General features: G+C 37.1%; 1 protein-coding gene across 5 annotated transcripts in view; it reads right to left on the minus strand.

The window, feature by feature from the left end:
• The window catches only part of PDPK1 (3-phosphoinositide dependent protein kinase 1), a 122,922-nt gene that overhangs the window by 6,599 nt on the left and 94,694 nt on the right, over window positions 1–21,629 (minus strand). For all 5 annotated transcript variants that reach the window (XM_043980449.1, XM_043980431.1, XM_043980438.1 and 2 more), the window contains one exon: window positions 16,026–16,243. In XM_043980449.1, coding sequence (XP_043836384.1) covers window positions 16,026–16,243 — 218 coding nt within the window. The remainder of the gene's footprint in view (window positions 1–16,025; window positions 16,244–21,629) is intronic.

Genomic DNA, 21,629 nt, shown 5'->3' on the forward strand with positions numbered 1-21,629 from the left:
ATGGGGAGAGAGATGGGGCAATGATAATGGGAGTCAGAGAAAAGGTGGAAATGAGCAAGGTCTATTTATTTTATTCCTGTCTTTGTACCAAGGGTCTAGACTGACAAAGAAAATAATAATTGTTATTGGAGACACAAAATAAGTGAGGAAAGTCTTTCAATATTATGTTATTTTTTTCTTTTGTTTTGGTTTTGGGGTAAGGGGGTTAAGCATCTAGCTATGCTCAGTAAGTTCAAATCACCTGCACCCAACAAATTATAGGTTAAGATACTGAAATAATTTGTGGATCTGATTACTGAGTAACTGCTGGTGATCTCTAAACAACCATGGAAAACAGTAAGGGTATCCCAAGACTGGAGATGGTCAAACATACTAATTTTCAAAGAGGGAAGAAAGTGGATTCTTCTAACATGGGTTTGTGGCAAGAGGAACTTCATCCCTTTCCAAAAACTCAACAACCTGATGATTTCTGCATGGTCCAGAGAACTAAATCCAGTTCTCTGACATCATGATCTTAACCAACTGTTCTTTTTTCAGTATCCTCCTTTTTTCCTGAGTTACTACTTGACATTGAAAGTAGTAATGAAAGTACCACTTGTATGTGTCTTCGTGTCCTTTAGATTCTGACTAAGGCTTTATATCCTGTGATAAAATAATAGGATTTGGCAGCCGCTCAGGGGCCCATACCTGAAGATTGATTTGGAATTGATTGAATTGGGTGAGACTGAGAGACTGACTGAGAACCTATTTAAAGGTGATTAAATCAAGACCACACCTGGCTGGCCCTGAGTGGGGTGTTGTTCTCAGAGGCTGTGCACTACAACATCAACAGGAGACCACCCTCAACCAATCAGCTCGAAGGACCTCTCCTTCTGGGAGGGAGAAAGGAAGTAAGAAAGTGAGGCTGGCTCCCTGGATTGGCCCTTTTTCCTGTAGGGACTTTGGGTTGGTGGGAGGGGGAGGGGGAGGGGGAGGGAGGAAAGTAGATAGGCTTTTCTTGCACTACTGTACTCCATGTGTTGTCTTCACTCTTTAAAAAAATACTTAAAAGCCTAAGCTCTTGCTGAATTTAACAGTAAATCTTAGCTAGTTCCCCCCCCCCAAAACTTGGGTGGGGGGGAAGAAGAGAAGATAGGACAGGTGAGGACACATCAGATTTTAAACATCACAATCCCTAGAGATTGATTCTGGGTTCCTTCTGTTGATATTCATTTGTTTCCAAATACATCAACAGAAATGGATACTCATCAGTATATGTGACTGTGGTAAAATATGAAAGTTTTTAACAGTCGGTTAGGATAACTGAAAGACGCCAGTTTTTCAAGGACCACCCTTTTGGGGAGGAGATGAACAGTCCGCCTGCTGCGCATGTCAGACTGTCTGCCGGGTTTTTTGACTTCCGGGGTGGAGAGAACGGGAGTAGCCTTTTTGCCGGCTTGGCGGGACTCCTGGCGGCGCGGCACAGACGGTCTGACTCACTCCAAAGGTGGCCTAAATCGGTTTGGTGAGTTTTTATAAGGAATATAGACTAAGCCTAGATTTAAGACGATTTGTACTGTATTTCTATTTTCCTATCCTTCTAATCAACAACACCTTATATACAATAAAGGCTCTATCTAGAAAACCAGAAGCTTCTTCCATTTACTAGTCTGGGAGATAAAATAAGGGAAGGGTTAAGTAGGGGAGATTTATGATCTAATATCCAATTTTAAATCTCACATGACAAATATTAAAAAAGGGGAAGAAAGTAATTTTTCAAACTATAGATTTGAGACTATTCAAAACCAAGTAAAGTGAGTAAAATCAAGAGAACAATTTATACAATAGCAGCATTATAGTGAAAGAATTTTGAAAGACCTAAGAACTATGATCAATGCAATGATCAATCATGATTCCAGAGAACCAATGATGAAGCATGCAACCCACCCTCTTTGACAGAGAGGTGATAAATTAAAGAGGCAGAATGAGGTACATAGTCTTTGACATGGCCCTTAAATCTGTTTTGCTTTAAAACATGTTTGTTTTAAGGGTTTTCCTTTTCTTCCTCCCCTCTTTTGTATTCTCCTTTCCCCACTCTCCCCATGGAATATGTATCCGGGAAAGAGAGAGAAGATAATAAATGCTTGTTAATTGAAGTGTGTGTATATATTTTTAAATTTTGGCAACTGTCCTTCTTGGAATGTGGTAGGAGCAGTATACAAGGCTCTAAATGTGGTCTTACCCAGGCCATTACAATGGGAGGATCACATGCCTTCCTCTTTTGCTGCAAAGCAATGATGAATTTACTTTTTTTATCATTCATATTATTTTCCTGATGTTGAGTTTCCAGTTGACTAAAACTGGAAAAACTTGGAAGAACTTCTGTCAAGCCATAGCCCCTACTTTCTCATACTTATGAAACTGACAAATTTAAGACTTACACTTTTTGTCTATTAAATGAAATTTAAATTTGGCCCAGTGTTCTAACCTTTCAACATATTTTTGAATCCTAACTCAATTTTGATATGTATTCCATTTTTGCTCTTATCCAAGTCAGTAAAGGGTAATGCACTAATGTTTGGTATACTATACTAGGGACACCTTTCCAATCATTAAAAACTACTCTTTGAGGGGCAGCTAGGTGGCGCAGTGGATAGAGCACCAGCCCTGGAGTCAGGAGTACCTGAGTTCAAACCCAGCCTCAGACACTTAACACTTAACTAGCTGTGCGACCCTGGGCAAGTCACTTAACCCCAATTGCCTCACTAAAACAAAACAAAACAAAACAAACAAACCTACTCTTTGGAAAAAAACAAACAAACTACTCTTTGGCTTTAGACATTCAAACAGTTCCAAATTACCTATTATTAATAGGCAGACTAAAGCCTCTGAGACAGAATTGGACCCACTACCTGTTTCTGTACATCCTGCAAGGTATCAATCTTTTTTTTTTTTTTTTTTAGTGAGGCAATTGGGGTTAAGTGACTTGCCCAGGGTCACATAGCTAGTAAGTGTTAAGTGTCTGAGGCTGGATTTGAACTCAGGTACTCCTGAATCCAGGGCCAGTGCTCTATCCACTGTGCCACCTAGCTGCCCCCAAGGTATCAATCTTAATCCAAAAGCCAAACCAAAACAAGCAGAGGCCCAGATGTGGTACATGGACCATAGTATGCTGACATTTGCTTCCAGCCCACATTCTTTCTAGTTTGTACACAAAGTCATGGACAGACAGAATCAAATGTTTTGCTAAAATTCAACTAACCTGAATTCAGATAATCCCTCTGATATATCAGCTAATATAACACTATATTTTAAAAGATATAAATCCCTTCCTTAAGGAACAAAAAGAACTGAGGCTGCAAGTACTACTAGGAAGGAATAATGTATATACTATTAAATGTATGTTTTTGCATAACTTTTTCTTTTTCACAAAGGTCAATTAGAAGTGCAGCAATAGAATAACTATAATGTAAAGACAAAAAGAATCAATTAAGATTTTTTTTTACAAGAATTATTTTGACATGGCCTGTTCTTGATTTGTCCATGCTACTCTTTTCCTGCCAATTACTACCTGTATAACTGTGTGTAACTCACTTAAACTCTTTGGAGACTCAGTGTCCTCACTTATGAAATTAGAACAGTAGTACAAACCTATAAGGTCCCTTCCAACTCTAGTCTGAAACCCAATGATTATTGTTTCCTTTTTTAGATGTTATCTATACTATTCATAGATGTGTTCTAGAATTTTATCAGGCATTGAGGTCATGCTCACTTGCCAAGAGAGTAAAGAATTCATACTCTTCCCCCTTTTTCAATAATTATTATTATATTAGTTTGTCTTTTTCATATACTACAATGTATCTCCTATTCTCCAAGACTTTTCCAAGATCATTTAGCTCAACAAAAGCATTAATTCTTCTACTACCCAAAGATATAGTTAAAGGCCTCATGACCTAATTCAGCAGAGAGAAGGAGGGCCCAGGAAAATGTCTTCTTGAGGGACCATCTACAGTTAGTGGGCATGATATAGATGAAGTTCCAGCTAGAGATACACAAGTCAAGAACCAAGAGTAGTAATATGACTCCCAGTATTGCCCTAAATATCTTGGATTTCAGTTTCCAAATTAACCAGTTAATGATGTTCTGTCCTTTCATATACTATTCTGACTGGCAGAAAAAAATAGAAGGAAAAAAAAAAGGAGAGAGAGAAATAAAAAGCTCTACCTTTGGTTACTGAATATCATCTTCCTAAGCAAACTAAGCCATGATCGTCTCTCTTCTTTGCTCCTCTTTCCCAAAATGCCTTTAATTTTTTTGTTTCTGTTGTTGTTGTCCAAAGCTTTCCAAGCCAGTATCAACTTATTCTGAGTTTTAGCACACCAAACACTATGCTCACAGGTGTATTCCATGCTATCACATATTCACCAGTCATTATATGCCTTTACTTCCTAAGCATCCACATTAGTTTCTTTAAACAGACGGCCATTTGCTCTTCATCAGAACTATTCCTCTCTGTGCCTTCAAATTTCATTCTTGAGTTTCCCATCTGTCACAGACTACCTTCCTATTTTCCTTATTGCTAGACTTTTTTTGGTATAAGTTTTTTATTCATTTTCAATTTAAATACAAAATAAGGAAAAAAAACATTTCCATGTACATAGCAGAACATGAGAGGATTCAATATAAAACAATAAATTTTCATTTCAAGAAAGCCTAAATAACAAATATACATAGTTTTCAAAGCTACCCAGTTTTGCTTTGCTTCCTTCTGGGTTTTCTTTTGTTCTCTACTGTGTACTTACTTTTTTTCCCCAGGAGGCTAAAATTAAACCAGAACACACACGCACACGCACACACACACGTATTTAAGATCATAATGTGCATATTCCTGTTTGTCATTTCTTTTTCTGGAGGTGGACAGCATCTTCCTCCATTCGTTCAAGTACTTCCATATTTTTCTAAATCAACCAGTTCATCCTTTCTTCTGTCATAGCAGTATTTCAACTCAATCACATCCTATCTCAGAGACTGTCTAGGAAAGATTTCCCCCCAATTTTCTACTTTCTTTCCATTCTAGGCTACACTGATTTTATCTATACAAGAATTTTTTAATTTAAAATAATTCAAATGGAAATAAAAAAGATGCCCTTCATTTAGGGGATGGCTAAACAAGCTATGGTATATGATTGTAATGGAATGTTATTGTGCTATAAGAAATGACCAGCAGCATGATTTCAGAAAGGCCTGGAAAGATTTACAGGTACTGATGTATAATGAAATGACCAAAACCAAGAGAACGTTGTGCACAGTGACAACAATATGGTTCCACGAACTGTGAATGACTTAATTCAATGATCTGAGTCACTCCCAAAGGATTAATGATGAAGCATACTATCCACCTCCAAAGAAAGAACTAATATTGATTGAGCACAGACTAGTGCATGCTACTTTTCACTTTCGTTCATTTTTTCCCCTTTTATTCGAGTCTTCTTATACAAAATGACTAATGTGGTAATGTTTTACATAACTGTACATGTATAGCCTGTATCTAATAACTTAACACCTCAGGGAGGGAGGAGGGCAATGAGGGAAGGAGGGATAGCATTTGAAACTCAAAACTTTATTGGATTCTTTTTTTTTTTTAAGTGAGGCAATTGGGATTAAGTGACTTGCCCAAGGTCACACAGCTAGTAAGTGTCAAGTGTCTGAGGCCGGATTTGAACTCAGGTCCTCCAGACTCCAGGGCCAGTGCTCTATCCACTGCACCACCTAGCTGCCCCTGGAACTCAAAACTTTAAATTAAAATGATCGAAATTATCCATTTTATACTTCAACAATGCTCTCCTTATAATACAGTTTTAAGTCTGGCACAGCTGAGCCTCTTTCCTTTACAGTTTTTCCCCTTAGTTTCTTAGAAATTCTTGACCTTTTGCTCTTCCTAATAAATTGTTATTTTTTTCTAATTCCATAAAATAATTTTTTTAGTAAATTTGATTGGGATGGCATCGAATAAATAGATTACTTAGGTAAAACTGTCATTTTTATTGTGACTCTACCTATCTACGAAGAATAAATATTACTTCATTTATTTAAATCTGACTTTATTTGTATAAAAAGTGCCTTATGTTTGTGTTCATGTAGTTCCTTGTCTGTTTTGGCAGGTATACTCTCAGGTATTTTATACTGTGTAGTGATTTTAAATGGTCTAAAACATTATTAAATAATATTAGTGGGGCAGCTAGGTGGTGCAGTGGATAGAGTACTGGCCCTGGAATCAAGAGTACCTGAGTTCAAATCTGGCCTCAGACACTTAACACTTACTAGCTGTGTGACCCTGGGCAAGTCACTTAACCCCAATTGCCTCACTAAAAATAAAATAAAATAAAATAATAATAATAATATTAGTGACACATAGTATAGTTTCCCTATTTTTCTTTTAATTAAATATATTTTAACTTTTTAGCCATGAATGACTTCACTATTCTCAGCATTGCAATGATCCAGGACAACTCTGAAGGACTTATGATGAAAATCGCTATCGCTCCCCAAAAAAGGAACTGATAGTGTCTGAATACAGATTAATGCATAATTTTTTTATCTTCATTTTTCTTGATTTTTTGGTCCGTTTTCTATCATAACATGACTATGTTTTTCATGACTACACATGTATATCCTACATGGAGTTGCCTCCTTTCTGAATGGGGGACAGGGGGAGAAAGGGAGAAAATCTGGAAGTCAAAATTTTTTAAATGAATGTTAAAAATTGTTTAAAAACGAATGCAAAAAATTGTTCCCCATGTAATTGAAGAAAAATAAAATACTGAAAAAAGAGATTATCCTAAAATTAGAAGAAAGATTGAGTATTAAAATATATAGAAGATTATAATAAATATTACCAGACAAAGTAAACTAAACCAATGCCTAATGAAACACAAAATCATGTGAGGGTATAAAACAAAAAAGATTTCTAGTATGGTTTAAAAGAGAAATGAAAAACTTAAGCAACAAAGGACAAAAAAAAAATTTATGGCCTGCACAGCAGAAATGATTAACAGAACAGAAAAATGTTGCAACAGCTCCCACCTTCACAGGCATCATCCAAGAAAGTAATTCCTATAAGGAAGGGGACAGCAAGAGCAATCAACTGCCACCAAAGAGAAACTGAGGCAGCCTAGCTGAAATAGCAAGGTTACCCGACAAATTAAACCACCACCACCACCACCATTTCTTTTCAGTCCCTGATAAAGATAGCCCAGTTTTCTAAACCCAAGAGCCTAGGGAGTATAAATCCTCCAAAAAAAAACAAACAAACAAAAAAAAACCCAACAGCCATCATTGTGGGGAGAAATCATGTGGAAAAGGAGCACACCTTCCTGATACTACCAGCATCAACAACTATTGACTATGACAACCAATAGACATATAAGCACAAGAACCTTAGGAGTGGCATCACTGCACAGATCACTCGTACTGCTTCCAACCCAGCTCTCACCATCCATCAGCCAGAAGATGGAGAAGGAGCTAGTCATCTCAGCCAACTGCTACCCACAGAGCAGGCCAGTCAGCCTGGATGAAGCTGCAAGGCACACTGAAAGGGAAACAGGAAACAGCCTGGGGCAGGAAGGTCAAATTGCTACCACCACTTTGACCACCACGTCACAATAGACTCTGATGGAAGGTAGCCCTAGGCCCAGAACCTTGGGAATAGTCTTGCTTTCCAACCCAGTGGCCTCTCCTCAGCTATAATCCTGGGAAACAGCCCTGTGGAAATTGCTTTGAGTATAATTTAATAAACAAAAGGGTGAACTGAGGCAATTCTCCAAGTAAGATAAGTTTATTAACAGGGTGCCAAACCTATTAATAAAGGGGTATCTGGATTGCCTTCAATTGTGTCAAAGGACCTGGAGTGAGGGCCAACAGAGTTTTTTAAATCTAGGTGGGCCTTCTTTCTGACTGGCCTGACAACACAAAATTTGGACCTCCCCTGGCAAAGGTAAGGCAATCCCAACTGGTGGACATTTTAATAAGGAGGTGGGTTGATAGTTCTCAGCCTCTCCCTATTACTTCATGTGGGGGAGGAAAGTAAAGGGAGGAATAACCCTCAGGTAAAAAGATTAATCTAGGGGGGAAGGATTAGTCTGCACCTAGGTAGCCCAGTTAATACAACACTGAGTTTGGAATAGGGAAGATTCATCTTCCTGAGTCCAAATCTGGTATGTTACCGTGGGCAAGTCACTTCACTGTTTGCTTCAGTTTCCTCATCTGTAAGATGAGCTGGAGAAGGAAATGGCAAACCACTGCAGAATCTCTGCTAAGAAAAGCCCAAATGGGGTCACAGAGAGAAACAACTGAACAGGGAAAGTGGGTTGGACTTTAGATGAGGCTGATTATACCCCCTCTCTGACACTTAAGGAATGCTAGCTGCTTTAGGAAAGCCAGATGCTGGTGGCAAGCTTGGCTAGAAGAACAAAACCACTCCAATCAGGATCTCCCCAGCTTGGTCTCCCAAACTGTGGGACAAGTTACCACCAACTTTGATGAAGAAAAAGCAAGGAAAAAAGACATGCCTTGTGGGGATGACCTAGCTCAAGCTGGCTGGCTTCTATTTATAGGATAAAACAGAAGGCAGGGAAGAGGTATCCTACTTGGGAGGGTCCCAAGACAAGCTGGTTAATGAGCAGATGCCTTGAAAGTTGGGAGTGATCACAATGCTGCATCACACCCATCAGAAACTGCCTGCCCAGGGGGCGGCTAGGTGGCACAGTGGATAAAGCAGTGGCCCTGGATTCAGAAGTACCTGAGTTCAAATCCGATCTCAGACACTTGACACTTACTGGCTGTGTGACCCTGGGCAAGTCACTTAACCCTCATTGCCCCGCAAAAAATAAATAAAATAAATAAATATCTGGGGCAGCTAGGTGGCACAGTGGATAGAGCACCAGCTCTGGAGTCAGGAGGACCTGAGTTCAAATCTGACCTCGGAGACTTGACACTTACTAGCTGTGTGACCCTGGGCAAGTCACTTAACCCCAATTGCCTCACCAAAAAAAAAAAAAGAATTTCAATAAAAAAAAAAAGAAACAAAAAAAAAAAAATTAAGGGGCGGCTAGGTGGCACAGTGGATAGAGCACCAGCTCTGGAGTCAGGAGGACCTGAGTTCAAATCCGGCCTCAGACACTTGACACTTACTAGCTGTGTGACCCTGGGCAAGTCGCTTAACCCCAATTGCCTCAATAAAAAAAAGAAACAAACAAAAAAAAGAAACTGCCTGCCCTTCAGAAGTGGGGTCAGACAAAGATGAGTAAAAAAGATACTTTTTAATCTAAGTAATACTGGTTATTAAATAATAGAGCATAATATTCATTTTCCTCAACATGCAGCCTAGAAAATGCTCCTGGAGGGACTGAAGCCACAACTACTGATGACCCAGAAAAGAAAGTTCTTGTCACCAAAGTCCTTGGCCCTGTACCAGAGGAAATTACTTTAATGAAGAAGCATTACCCTTTGCTTTGCTACTTCACTCTTAGGCACCAGGGGAACTTTTCAACTGATTTGCATGTGAAACATTCCACAAGTGTTAAATGTGTTATCTCCCTCTTGGACTATGAACTCCTTGAGAGCAGAGACTATTTCTATTTCTGCCTGCAAGGCTTAACACAGTACTTTGCACATATTGAGTACATAATAAATACTTTCTTCACTCATATGAGCAAAAGCTGCTAGTATCAAAGACAACGAACAACAATCAAAGACAACTTAAGGATAAATATTCCAGAAGAACGTGATTTAAAAAAAAAAACAAACCTGAACATGATAATGCAGGAAATAATACAAGAACTTCTGGATTTAGAAAACAAAGCACCAATCAAAAGAATCTGAAGATCACGGGGGGGGGGGGGGGGGGGGGGGGGGGGGCCCGGCGGCGGCAAGAGTTTCCTGTTACTATCAAGGGCACCATCACCCTCACAATAACCCAGGTTGGAAAACTGGTGATTTTTCTTGATTCACTTTCCCTCACCTCATCTAGCCATGCAGCTGCCAATACCTGCTGTTTCTACCTCTACAAAATCTCACATAAGTTGTTGTTGTTCATTTGTTTCAGTTTGTCCAACTCTTCATGACCCTATTTTAGGTTTTCTTGGCAAAGATACTGGAGTGGTTTGTAATTTCCTTGTCCAGCTCATTTTACAGATGAGGAAACTAAGGCAAACTGAGTTAAGTGACTTGCTCAGGATCACACAGTAAGTTTCTGTGACCGGATTTGAAGTCACAAAGATGAGTTTTCCTGACTCCAGATCCAAGCCTCTATCCACTGCACCACTCACTCAGCTACCACCCTAGCTCATGCTCTCATCTCATTTATACTACAATTACAGATTTATTTTTATCGGGGTTTTTTGGGTCATTTCTTATCTTGAAAAACATCGGCATTTCCATAAACAAAGAACAGAAAAAGAATGAACAAATCACTGTTACTTTTAGGATGCATTTTTTTTAAAGAATAAGAAATTTAACAACTTAGCCCAAACCTGTTCTGTTTGCCTGTGTTCTTTTGAACCTCCTTCTGTTCTCTTCTGTGCATTTTTAAATATAAACGCTACCTCATTTGCCTTCTTTTTCATATTTGTATCACTGATGCAAGCTCCCTTCTTTACAAACCCACCCAAGTAAAAAAAATAAAATAGTAAGCACAGTAAAACAAAACTAATCCACATATTATGCTAAAATGTTCATCTGCTTTTGTGTGATGATCAAAGAATCTGTTGCACTGATCCTGTTTTTTAACCAGTACCAGATAATTTTACTGATTACTCCATTTTGTAGTCTAGACTGAAATCTGAAAATGCTAATTCTCCTTCATTCTCATTTGTTAGCTTTATTTCCCCTTGAAATCCAATTTTGTTTTTCCAGATAATTTTTTTTCCCTAGCTCTGTAGAGAAGAATACGCTTTGGTATTGTGATTGTAATGGTCCTGAGTGAGCATATTAGTTTAGAGAGCTTTTTTATTTTTGCTACTTTCACATGGCCCAATCATGAATAATTAAGATCTTGCCAATTATATAGATCTATAGTTCTACAAATACTTTTTTGCTGTTGTAGTGATGTAATTTTCTATGTGTACATAGACTCTGAAATATTCTATATACTGCATGGCAGATTATACTGTAATTCCTCTACTTAACCGTGCTGGGTTTTATTGATAAAATTCAGGAAAGATGATCATTTATGTTTATACCTTGCAACTTTGCTAGTATTATTTCAATCAATTTTTAGTTGAATCGCAAGAGTTCTCTAAGTTCACCATTATATCATCTGCAAAAGAGTGGTAATTGTTTACTTACTGCCCATGTTTATTCCTTCAATATTTTTCCTGTTTTATCACTATAATTAGCATTTCTAGCACTATATCAAATAATATTGCTGATAATAAACATCCTTGCTTTTTATTTCTAAAGACGTCTGGCATACCTCCCACTACTAGTTCTTGGTTTTTTATGGATACTTATCACATTATGGAAAAGTCCCATTATTCTTATGTATTTTAGTATGTTTATACCTAAATGCTTTAACACTAAGTGCTGTATTTTCTCAAGAGCTTTTTCTGCATGTTTCAATATAATCATGTGAATTATACTGTTTTGAGTTATCAATGTGATCTCTTATGTTACAGTTTTCCTAATATTAAACCAACCCTATATCCTAGTAAAAAAAAAAAAAAGCCACCATCATTGCCCCACCAAAAAAAAAAAAAAAGCCAACATGGTCACAGTGTATAACTTTTTGTTGTTGTTTAATATGTGTAATATTTTATTAAATATTTTTGCATTCATAGTAATTAACTTTCTTTCCCTGCTTTGTCTCTCCCTGGTTTAACTACCAGATTCAAACCAGTGCACTGTGAGAAGAAAGGAGCCAACTAGTACACTGACCGGGGGGGGGGACGACCGGGACGGGACGGAACGGGACACATGGGAGTTTAACGAAATGAAAGAATTTGAAACATTCCTGATAAAAAGACCAGAGTTGCAGAGAAACTCTAATGTTCAGACACATTCATGAAGAGGTAAATATGAATGATGGATCAAGGGAAAAACAAGGATAAACTAAACTGTTTACATTCAGATGTGTCCCATTTGAACCCTATCATCATCATCTACATATAACTAGAAAATCCAAATGGATAAGACCTGAGAATAATTCTCTTGTCTTCATGATATGGAAAGAGAAGGGAAGAATATACTGAGGAGGAAATGGAAATGTTTCTCAGAAGACAAATTTTGGCTGATTAAAACAAATTACCTCTCACAACTAGCTAATATGGGAATTTTTCCATGACTACTCATGTATAACTCATTTTGAATTGATTGGGTTCTTTGTGGGTAGGGGGTGGGAATGGAGGGGGGAAGAGAAGTTGGAACACAAAGTTTTTTTTAAATTGATGTTAAAATTGTGTTTTTACATGTATTTTGGAAAATAAAATTCTATTCAGAATTTAAAAAAAAAAACAGAAAAAAATAAAAGAAAGTTAGGGCCGGTGCTCTGGTAGATGCCAGACCAGCTGCCACACATTGTGACACATGAATATTCTAAGACTGTGCAACAGTTTTACTTAGCATATCACTCCTACCTGTCTCAAACTCTTCTTATGAAAAATGCTGTGTTCTCTTCATGAAATAAATGCATTTATAGATTTTTTAAAAATTACAAAAAATTTTAAAGAATATATTTATTATGTTTGATGTGATTGTACATGTATAACCTATATCAGATTTTTTTCTATCTTGGGAGAGAGAGGAGATAAGTAGAAAAATGTGGAACTCAAAATCTTATAAAAACAAATGTTGAGCAGCCATACATATTTTTGTACATGTGGGTCCTTTTCCCTTTTTATGATCTCTTTGGGATACAGACCTAGTAGTGGTATTTTTTGCACAGTCTTATACCCTTTGGAAATTGAGAGGATGCCCATCAATTGGGGAATGGCTGAACAAGTTGTGGTATATGAATGTAATGGAATATTACTGTGCTGTAAGAAACAATTAGCAGGCAGATTTCAGAGAAACTTAGAAGGACTTACATGAACTGATGCTGAGATGAGCAGAACCAGGAAGAACATTGTACACAGTATCAACAACACTGTGTGTTGATCAACTGTGATGGACTTAACCCTTCTCAGCAATACTTTCTTTTTTTTTTGGTGGGGAAATGGGGGTTGAGTGACTTGCCCAGGGTCATACAGCTAGTTAAGTGTCAAGTGTCTGAGACTGGATTTGAACTCAGGTACTCCTGAATCCAGGGCCTGTGCTTTATCCACTGTGCCACCTAGCCTCGCCCCCTTCTCAGCAATACAATAGTGCAAGATAGTTCAGGGGACTCATGATGAAAACTGCTCTCCAAATCCAGGAAAAAAAAAAAAGTAGTATGGAATGTAGATGCAGATTGAACCATACTATTTATTTTTCTTTTTTGAGGTTTTTCCTTTTTGCTCTGATTCTTACACAGCATGACTAATGCAGAAATATGTTTAATGTGATTGTACATATATAACCTATATCAGATTGTTTGCTGTCTTGGGGAGGGAGAAAAATTTTTAACAAATGTTGAAAACTATCTCTACATGTAACTGGAAAATAATAAAATATTTTTATGAAAAAAATTAAAAATGGAAAAAATAAAAAACCCAAATGTTGAAGGCAGCTAAGCACCACAGTGAATAAAGCACCAGCCCTGGATTGAGGAGGACCTGAGTTCAAATCTGCCCTCAGATACTTGGCACTTACTAGCTGTGTGACCTAGGGCAAGTCACTTAACCTTCATTGCGCCCCCACACACACACACAAAAAATGTTGGAAACTATCTTTACATGTAACTGTAAAATAATAAAAATAATAAAATACTTTTATCATTAAAAAAAGAATATACATCATTAAAGGAATTTGTTGGGATGCCTTCTATTTTAAGCAAGAGTTTATGTAATATTGGAATTAACTGTTCTTCCAATGTTTACTTGATAGAATTCACTTGTAAATTCATTTGGCCCTGAAGTTTTCTGGTTTGGGAATCAATTGATGGCTTGTTCAGTTAACTTTTCTATGATTGGTTAAGTTTTCTATTTCTTTCCCTCTTAATCTCAGTATTTTCTATTTCTATAAATATTGATCCATTTACATTCATTCATTCATTTATTTGTAGGGAAATGAGCATTAAGTGACTTGCCCAGCTAGTCACACAGCTAGTAAGTGTCAAGTATCTGAGGCCAGATTTGAAGTCAGGTCCTCCTGAATCCAGGGCTGGTGCTTTATCCACTGCGCCACCTAGCTGCCCCCAATACGGATCCATTTAAGTTATTAGTTATGTTGGAATACTATTATGGAAAAATTTCCAATAATTTCTCCTATTTTCTCTTCATTTGTGGTGAATTTTCTTTTTCTTTTCTTTCTTTTTTTTTTGAAACTGACAATTTTAAGTTTTCCTTACTCTTCCCCTCAAACTGACCTGCATGCATCCTCTAAAAGATAAAAAAAAGGCTACATGAAAAGGGGCTTAATAGCTATAGTATGATATGATTTGGGGTAGAACAGGCTGAACTGAAACAAAATGGTGCAAAGTTCTATGGAGTCACTATCTTGATTCACTTAGAATTTGTTCTGAACACTTAGAAAAATAAAAACCCATTTTTAGGTAACACAAGAATTTTCAGAGGAATTTTATTTACTTTCTCATCATCACTAAAAGAACAAATTTAAGCTGGTTTTACAGCTTAAACAAATTTTGTGACTAGAGGGACAAATTTTTTTTGAAAATTCTTTTCCTTAATCATATTGTTTCCTAAAAACAACTTTTTTTATTCAAGAACTGAGACTGAAAAACTATTTATAAAAATCAGACTTAGAAGAACCTCACCCACAACATGAAGCCCCACTACAATGTTCCCAGTGAGTAGTTTTTTGTCCTCTACTTGAAGACCTCCAATGACAGAGGATTCACAACCTCCTGAAACTTTCTATTACAATTTAAGACAAACCTCTACAATCCATTCTCTACATCAAAGCCAAAGTACCCTCACCAGTGCACTGCTCCATGCTTTTCTCAAAAACCCTTTAGTAGATGCCCACTACTTACTGAAAAAAGTATAAATTCCTCAGCCTAGTACTCCAAGGTCTCCATAATCTGGTTTCAAACTACCTAATGAGCTTAATCTTCCATGACTTCCCCTCCCCTAAGGCAGTCTGTGTTGCAGTTAAACTAGATTATTCTTTACCCTCTATTCTTGTCCTTCCTCCTCTCATTTCAGTTCCTTTGCTCCAACACCCCGACACCCATGCCTACAACAAACTTCTCACCCTTCTACCCTAATCCTCACCTAGTAAAGTCATCTTTCTTCAGAGCTCAAATCACAGTACACCACCTTTACAAAGTCTTCCCTGAATGCCCCCTCCATGCCACCTCCCTGAAAAAAAAGTGATTTCTCTCACCTTAATTTTCACATAAAATTGCAGAGACTTTTGCTATATATACTTAGGTCATGCTGAATAGCATCAATTATTTGTGCACTCATCATCACCACCTCTGTCCTCCAATAAGACTATAAATGACTTTGAGAACAAGGCCATTTATATCTGTCTCCCCATGGAACAGCACAAGGCCTTTCACATGATAGTTATTTTAAAAATGCTTAAATTGTTTAAAAACTTTCACAACAAGGATATTATTAAGTCATAACCTAATCCCACCACAAAGTTAAGAAACTTAACTGAATTAACATCATTCATATGGTTTGTGAGGATCCAAGCTTTTGTACCCTTGTACTACTTCCCTGAAATATATACCTGCATATTGTTGCTATACTTCTTACGGCAAGCACATAAGGATTGTTCTTATGAACTTCCCCACAATATCAGCATTTAATAACACTAATATTTGTAGCCATGAAAAGCATCATTCAACCAATCACGTTAGAAGTCACCTTTTAAATAAAAAATCACTTCCCTATATCTTCTATATTCAAATAACTTATGTCTTAAAATGTTTTAAGAGTTCTTACCATGGGTTTCCACTGGCCTGCTTCTCCAATAATAATTTCTTCTCATCTTCAGAAAACTGTAAGTCCAGCTCAAAAGAATTATTGTCCAGATCATGAATGTATTGGTCTATATTACTGCCAGACCTTTGGGGCTGGCTAGTCTCTGAAGCAGACAATGAATGTGAAGAAGTTGAAGATGAAACTTGCATGCATCCAAATTGGCTTAGAAGATTGTCATACTATGGGAAAAAGAAAACAGGAAAGCCATTATGAATTTCCATTGGTTTATAATAAACTTCTCAAGTGTCCTAAATTTAAAAAGATTACGCAAGCCTTAAATCTGCTCACCATTTATGCTGTGCCTACTTTCAAAAGAACAAAATTTTTTATCAAACATAAAAGTCATCTAGGATAGTCTTAGAAATGAAAAAATTCAGGTCACACTGAAGATCCATATGTATATATAGAAATAGAAATAGACCAAACAACAAAATCTGATTCTGCTTCCAGTTTTTCTGATTTTGTTGTTCAATCCTTTAAGTTGTGTCCAACTTTTATGACCCCATTCAGAGTTTTCTTGGCAAAAATATTCGATTAGTTTGCCATTTCCTTCTCCAGCTCATTTTACAGATGAGGAACTAAGACAAACAGGGCTAAGTGACTTGCCCAGGGTCAAACAACTAGCAAGCATCTGAGCTGAGTTTTAACTCATGAAGATGAGTCTTCCTGGTTCCAAGCCCAGTACTCTATCCACTATACCACCTAGCTGACCCGATTCTTCTGACAACACTGGAATGAGTCAAGTGATAACTCTGTTGCCATGAAAGCTTTGCTTACTTCAACCTGACACAGGGCATAGTCACTTCACTGGTCCTTAGGTTTCTCTTCTCCTGCTAGGAAGGATGAAACAGCATTCAAACCATCAGCAAAGGTATTATGGTACAAGAAAAGGAGCAGTGAATCTGAAGTCAGGGGGCCCAGGTTTGAATCTTTGCTGTAATGCTTCTTACCTGTATGGCCCTGGCCAAGTCACAACCTCTCAGAGGCTTTTTCTTATCTCAAAAATTACAGTTAGAACTGGGTGATCTGTAAGGTCTCTTCAGATTCTAAAATCCTGTGATCCCAGAATTCAGATAGATGTGGTACAAGACCATGATTCCAAAAACAAAGAGCTGAAAGGATTCTCTCCTGAATGGGGGTACACATACACATTGCCTTCTTCAGACAAACTAGACAAGAATTGCATTGCATAACTTAGAAGAAAAATGGCTACCAAAACTAGTATGGGATACTCAAGGGAAGGAAAATTTGAGTGGCTCTGAGCAAACAGGAAGTAGAAACAGAATTCTAACTCTAGGTCAAAGCTTCTTAAGCTGTAGGTTGTAACCCGATAGGGGGTCAATTGAATGTGGGTGTTGCAAAAAACTTGGGAACAGTAAAAAGTGATATATGTCTTATTTTATATACCTATATACCTGGAGGTCTCATAAAAATTTCTCAGGCAAAAAAAGGTCATGAGTTGAAAAAAATTTAAGAAGCCCTGCTCTAAGTAATGGCAGCTAGTCAAGATTTAATTTTAAATCTAAACAACTAGTAAGGAAAAGGTAATAACAACTCACATTTCTAAAGCGCTATAAGACTTAGAAAGTATTTTCGTCATAAACAACCCGGCGACATAGGCAGTATAAGTATTACTGGCCCCATTTTATAACTGAGGAAACTGAGGGTCAGGTCATTGCCTGTTAGAAACACATTTCCTTTTCCTAGGGGCTCTCATATGCCCAGGCCACCCAGCTCACCCCAATTCTAGGCTGCAACCACCAGAGGCAGGTAATACAAGTCATGTGAACAGAACTGGAGACAGAAGTTATATCTTATGCTCATCCTGTATTCCTCTTCCTAGCACTGGGAACAAAGCAGGTATTAAGAAGTATTTATGGACTGATCAAGAGTAATTTCCAAAAGGAGAGAAATAGGATTTTTAAAAAATACTTTTTGCAATTTATGTATGTCTAACCCTCTTTTCAGAATGTTTGACATAAAGAGGAGGGTAAAGGAAAAAGACAGGCAACAAGAATTTGCTATCTATAAATAACCCTCGTAACAAGGACCAATACAATTTTCCTCAATTCTTGCCTCTTAGGGCAGGTAGGTGGCACAGTGAGTAAGAGTATTAGGCCTGGAGTCAAGAAGACCTGAGTTCAAATCCAGTCTCAGATATGTACTGGACTTTGCAACCTTGGGCAAGACATTAACCTTGTTTGCCTCATTTCTCTCATCTGTAAAATGAGCTAGAGAAAAGAAATGGGGGGCAGCTAGGTGGCACAGTAGATAAGCACTGGCCCTGGAGTCAGGAGTACCTGAGTTCAAATCGGGTCTGAGACACTTAACACTTACTAGCTGTGTGACCCTGGGCAAGTCACTTAACCCCAATTGCCTGACCAGGAAAAAAAAAAAAAAAGAAAGAAAGAAAAGAAAAGAAATGGCAAACCACTCCAGTATCTTTGCCAAGAAAAACCTAAAAGGGATCATGGAGAGTTTAACAGGACTGAATAATAACAAGATGAATGGCTTTGAGGGAAATTGCCCTTCCTCTAATACTTTTTTTTTTTGGGGGGGGGGGGGGTTAGTGAGGCAATTGGGGTTAAGTGACTTGCCCAGGGTCACACAGCTAGTAAGTGTTAAGTGTCTGAGGCCGGATTTGAACTCAGGTACTCCTGACTTCAGGGCCGGTGCTTTATCCACTGTGCCACCAAGCTGCCCCCCTCTAATATTTTTGTATGCTAAAGATGATTAATTCTATTTAAAGCTACTCTATTAAGAAAACCACATCTAAAAGTAAATAGTTTTATGCCCCTTATTTCCCCCATCCAAAATAAACTGAATACAGACAAAAATGGAATAGTATCCAGCACTAACTCATTATTTAATAAGAAAGTCAAAAACAGGTTCGCAAACTTGACCTTGGTTTAGGGCAGTTTCCTTTTTAAAGGATCACAGAAACCAGTTCACACCATACAGGCTTATTAGCACTACTGCCTCAGTAATTGATTCTCCTTCGTTTTACTTAAGAGCATGAATCTGCCTCACTTACACTAAATGTAGGAAATACTAAAGTTTACTGACATTTACATGCCAACTTTCACTACTTTCCATAAGATAATTCAGATGGGTTTCATCTTGCTTGACATGTTTCCAGCATACTGTCTTTAAGATAGTACTACTATATGTAAGTATACAATATGATTGCTAAGCATAGTATAATATCTTTATTATATTTTAAATTATATACTGTGATGATTACACATGGCTTTATCTGAATGTTTCCTGAGCCTTTCAAATTATATATGTGGCTTCCCCCCAAAGCTAGAAAGACAGCAGAAAACAATGATAGTTTGTACTTAAAAGACAAAAAGAGAATTTTAAGTATCAAAGGACAGGAAGTTTCCTACCCACATAAACACACATATGAAAAAGTATATGCATCTCATCGTCCAAAAGGATAAGCCACCACATATCTTTTGAGCTAAAAATACAAATTCTAATTTTATTCATTTTAAGTAATAATCATCAAAAGCTTGTAACATCTAAATAAAACTGCCAGGGTATCATATTCACAGGTATTATAAGTCAAGCATATTAACAAAGGAATTTAATCAAGTTGGTTTTGCAAACACATACAAAACATAAAAATATCAGCAGTTACGAGCTCTATTAGTTCATCATTTGTGCTTATTAGAAAGAAATCTGTGTATGAGAGAAAAAAAAGAGATGAGATCTCATCAAATATAAAAGACAACTATATTACTCCTTCCCTTCCTGCAGCCTAATTAACTTTCTCACAATGATGGATAGCTCAATTCCTAAGAGAGAAGAGACAGTGGAAGTGAGAAATTCTCATTACAAATTCATCTCCAGGAAAATCCAGACACACATATTCAATTTGAATAATATAATGATGATCATTAAGGTAGGACAAGGACACGTAGAGCACAGATATGGTTCTGACATTAACTAGAGCTAATATGATCAAAGAATTGTCACTTCATCTCTCTGAAGCTTTAGTTCTTCATCTATAAAATTGGAGGGTGAGTGGGGAAAGAAAAGATGTTGGAAGGTTTAGTAACCAGACTAGATGGATTTATCTCATTTCTTCTAGGTATATACTAGAGAATAAGATTTAAAAACAGCTGTCACCTTTTCAAAATAACAATACAATATACCAAACTGGTTTTCCAGAAGACCTGACAACTTCAGAATGTAAAAGTTGTCAAAACTAGAAAATATCATATGTTAACTGCAGTGATAGCAAGCATATTCAGATACCCAATATTCTTTTAATGAGAGAGTATATACAAGCCACAGTATACTTAAGTAAACATAGAAGGATTAGAAAAACAATGACCTTCTTTCATCGAGTCTAATTATTTGCTTTCCAAGAAGTTCAATCTCATTTTTTTTTTACATTCAAGTAAATATCATTTGGCAAATGTTGCCTCAACCCTTCAGTTAGAAAACTGATATAACATGATGAAAGAACAGAAGAAGACAATCTTAAGCAGACAGAATAATAATGAACCCAAATAAAGATCCATTAGTCGCAATTTTAGAAAACAGATCTGGAAGCTCAAAAAGAAGGAAAAAATATTGAAGAATAGAAAAACTTTCTGTGCATCTTTGCCTTCCAACCGCATTCTGCTGCCTTAAGTAAGATTGGCATGATGCCACCATATAGCCACTAAAGTCCTATTGTTTCCTGACTATGACATGAAAATAACCATAACTTCTTGAAGAATACATAAATGGAACATAATCCCAGGCATGTCCAACTAAACTGGAAAGGCTTCAAGTGATAAGTAAATGTAGGATGACCATTAAATGATTTGGGGGGGAGAAGGAGTGAGTCCACAGCAACTCATGAAACTATCTACTAAGGGAAATTTCCTTAAAATAATAAGCAGTATCTACCCAAAACCATCAGGAAACATTATATGTAATGGAGATAACTTAAAGGCATTCTCATTAAGATCAGGGGTGAAACAGGAAGGATGTCCATCATCACCTCTATTATTGAATACTGCACTAGAAATGTTAGCTTTAGCACTAAGAGAAGAAAAGGGAATTACAGGAATTAGAATAGGAAAGAAAGAAATGAAACTATCACCCACCCTTTGCAGATGATATGATGTTATACTTAGAGAAGCAACTAAAAAACAATAACTTTATCAAAGTTGCAGGATATAAAATAAATCCACATAAATCATCAGCATTTCTATACATGACCTACAAAGCTTAGCAGCAAGAGATGGAAAAAGAAATTTCATTTAAAGTAACTATAGGGGGAAACTAAGTGGTTCACTGGCTAAAGCACTGGCCCCGGATTCAGGAGGACCTGAATTCAAATCCTACCTCAGACACTTAACACTTAGTAGCTGTATGACTCTGGGCAAGTCACTTAACCTTCATTGCCTCACCAAAAAAAAAAAAAAAAAAGTAACTGTAGACAATATAAAATATTTGGGAGTCTATCTACCAAGACAAACCCAGGAACTCTATGAACACAATTATAAAACGATTTTCACACAAATAAAATCAGATCTAAATAACTGGAAAAATATAAATTGC

Source organism: Dromiciops gliroides, chromosome 1, assembly GCF_019393635.1.
Source record: "Dromiciops gliroides isolate mDroGli1 chromosome 1, mDroGli1.pri, whole genome shotgun sequence".
NCBI classification, from domain to species: domain Eukaryota; kingdom Metazoa; phylum Chordata; class Mammalia; order Microbiotheria; family Microbiotheriidae; genus Dromiciops; species Dromiciops gliroides.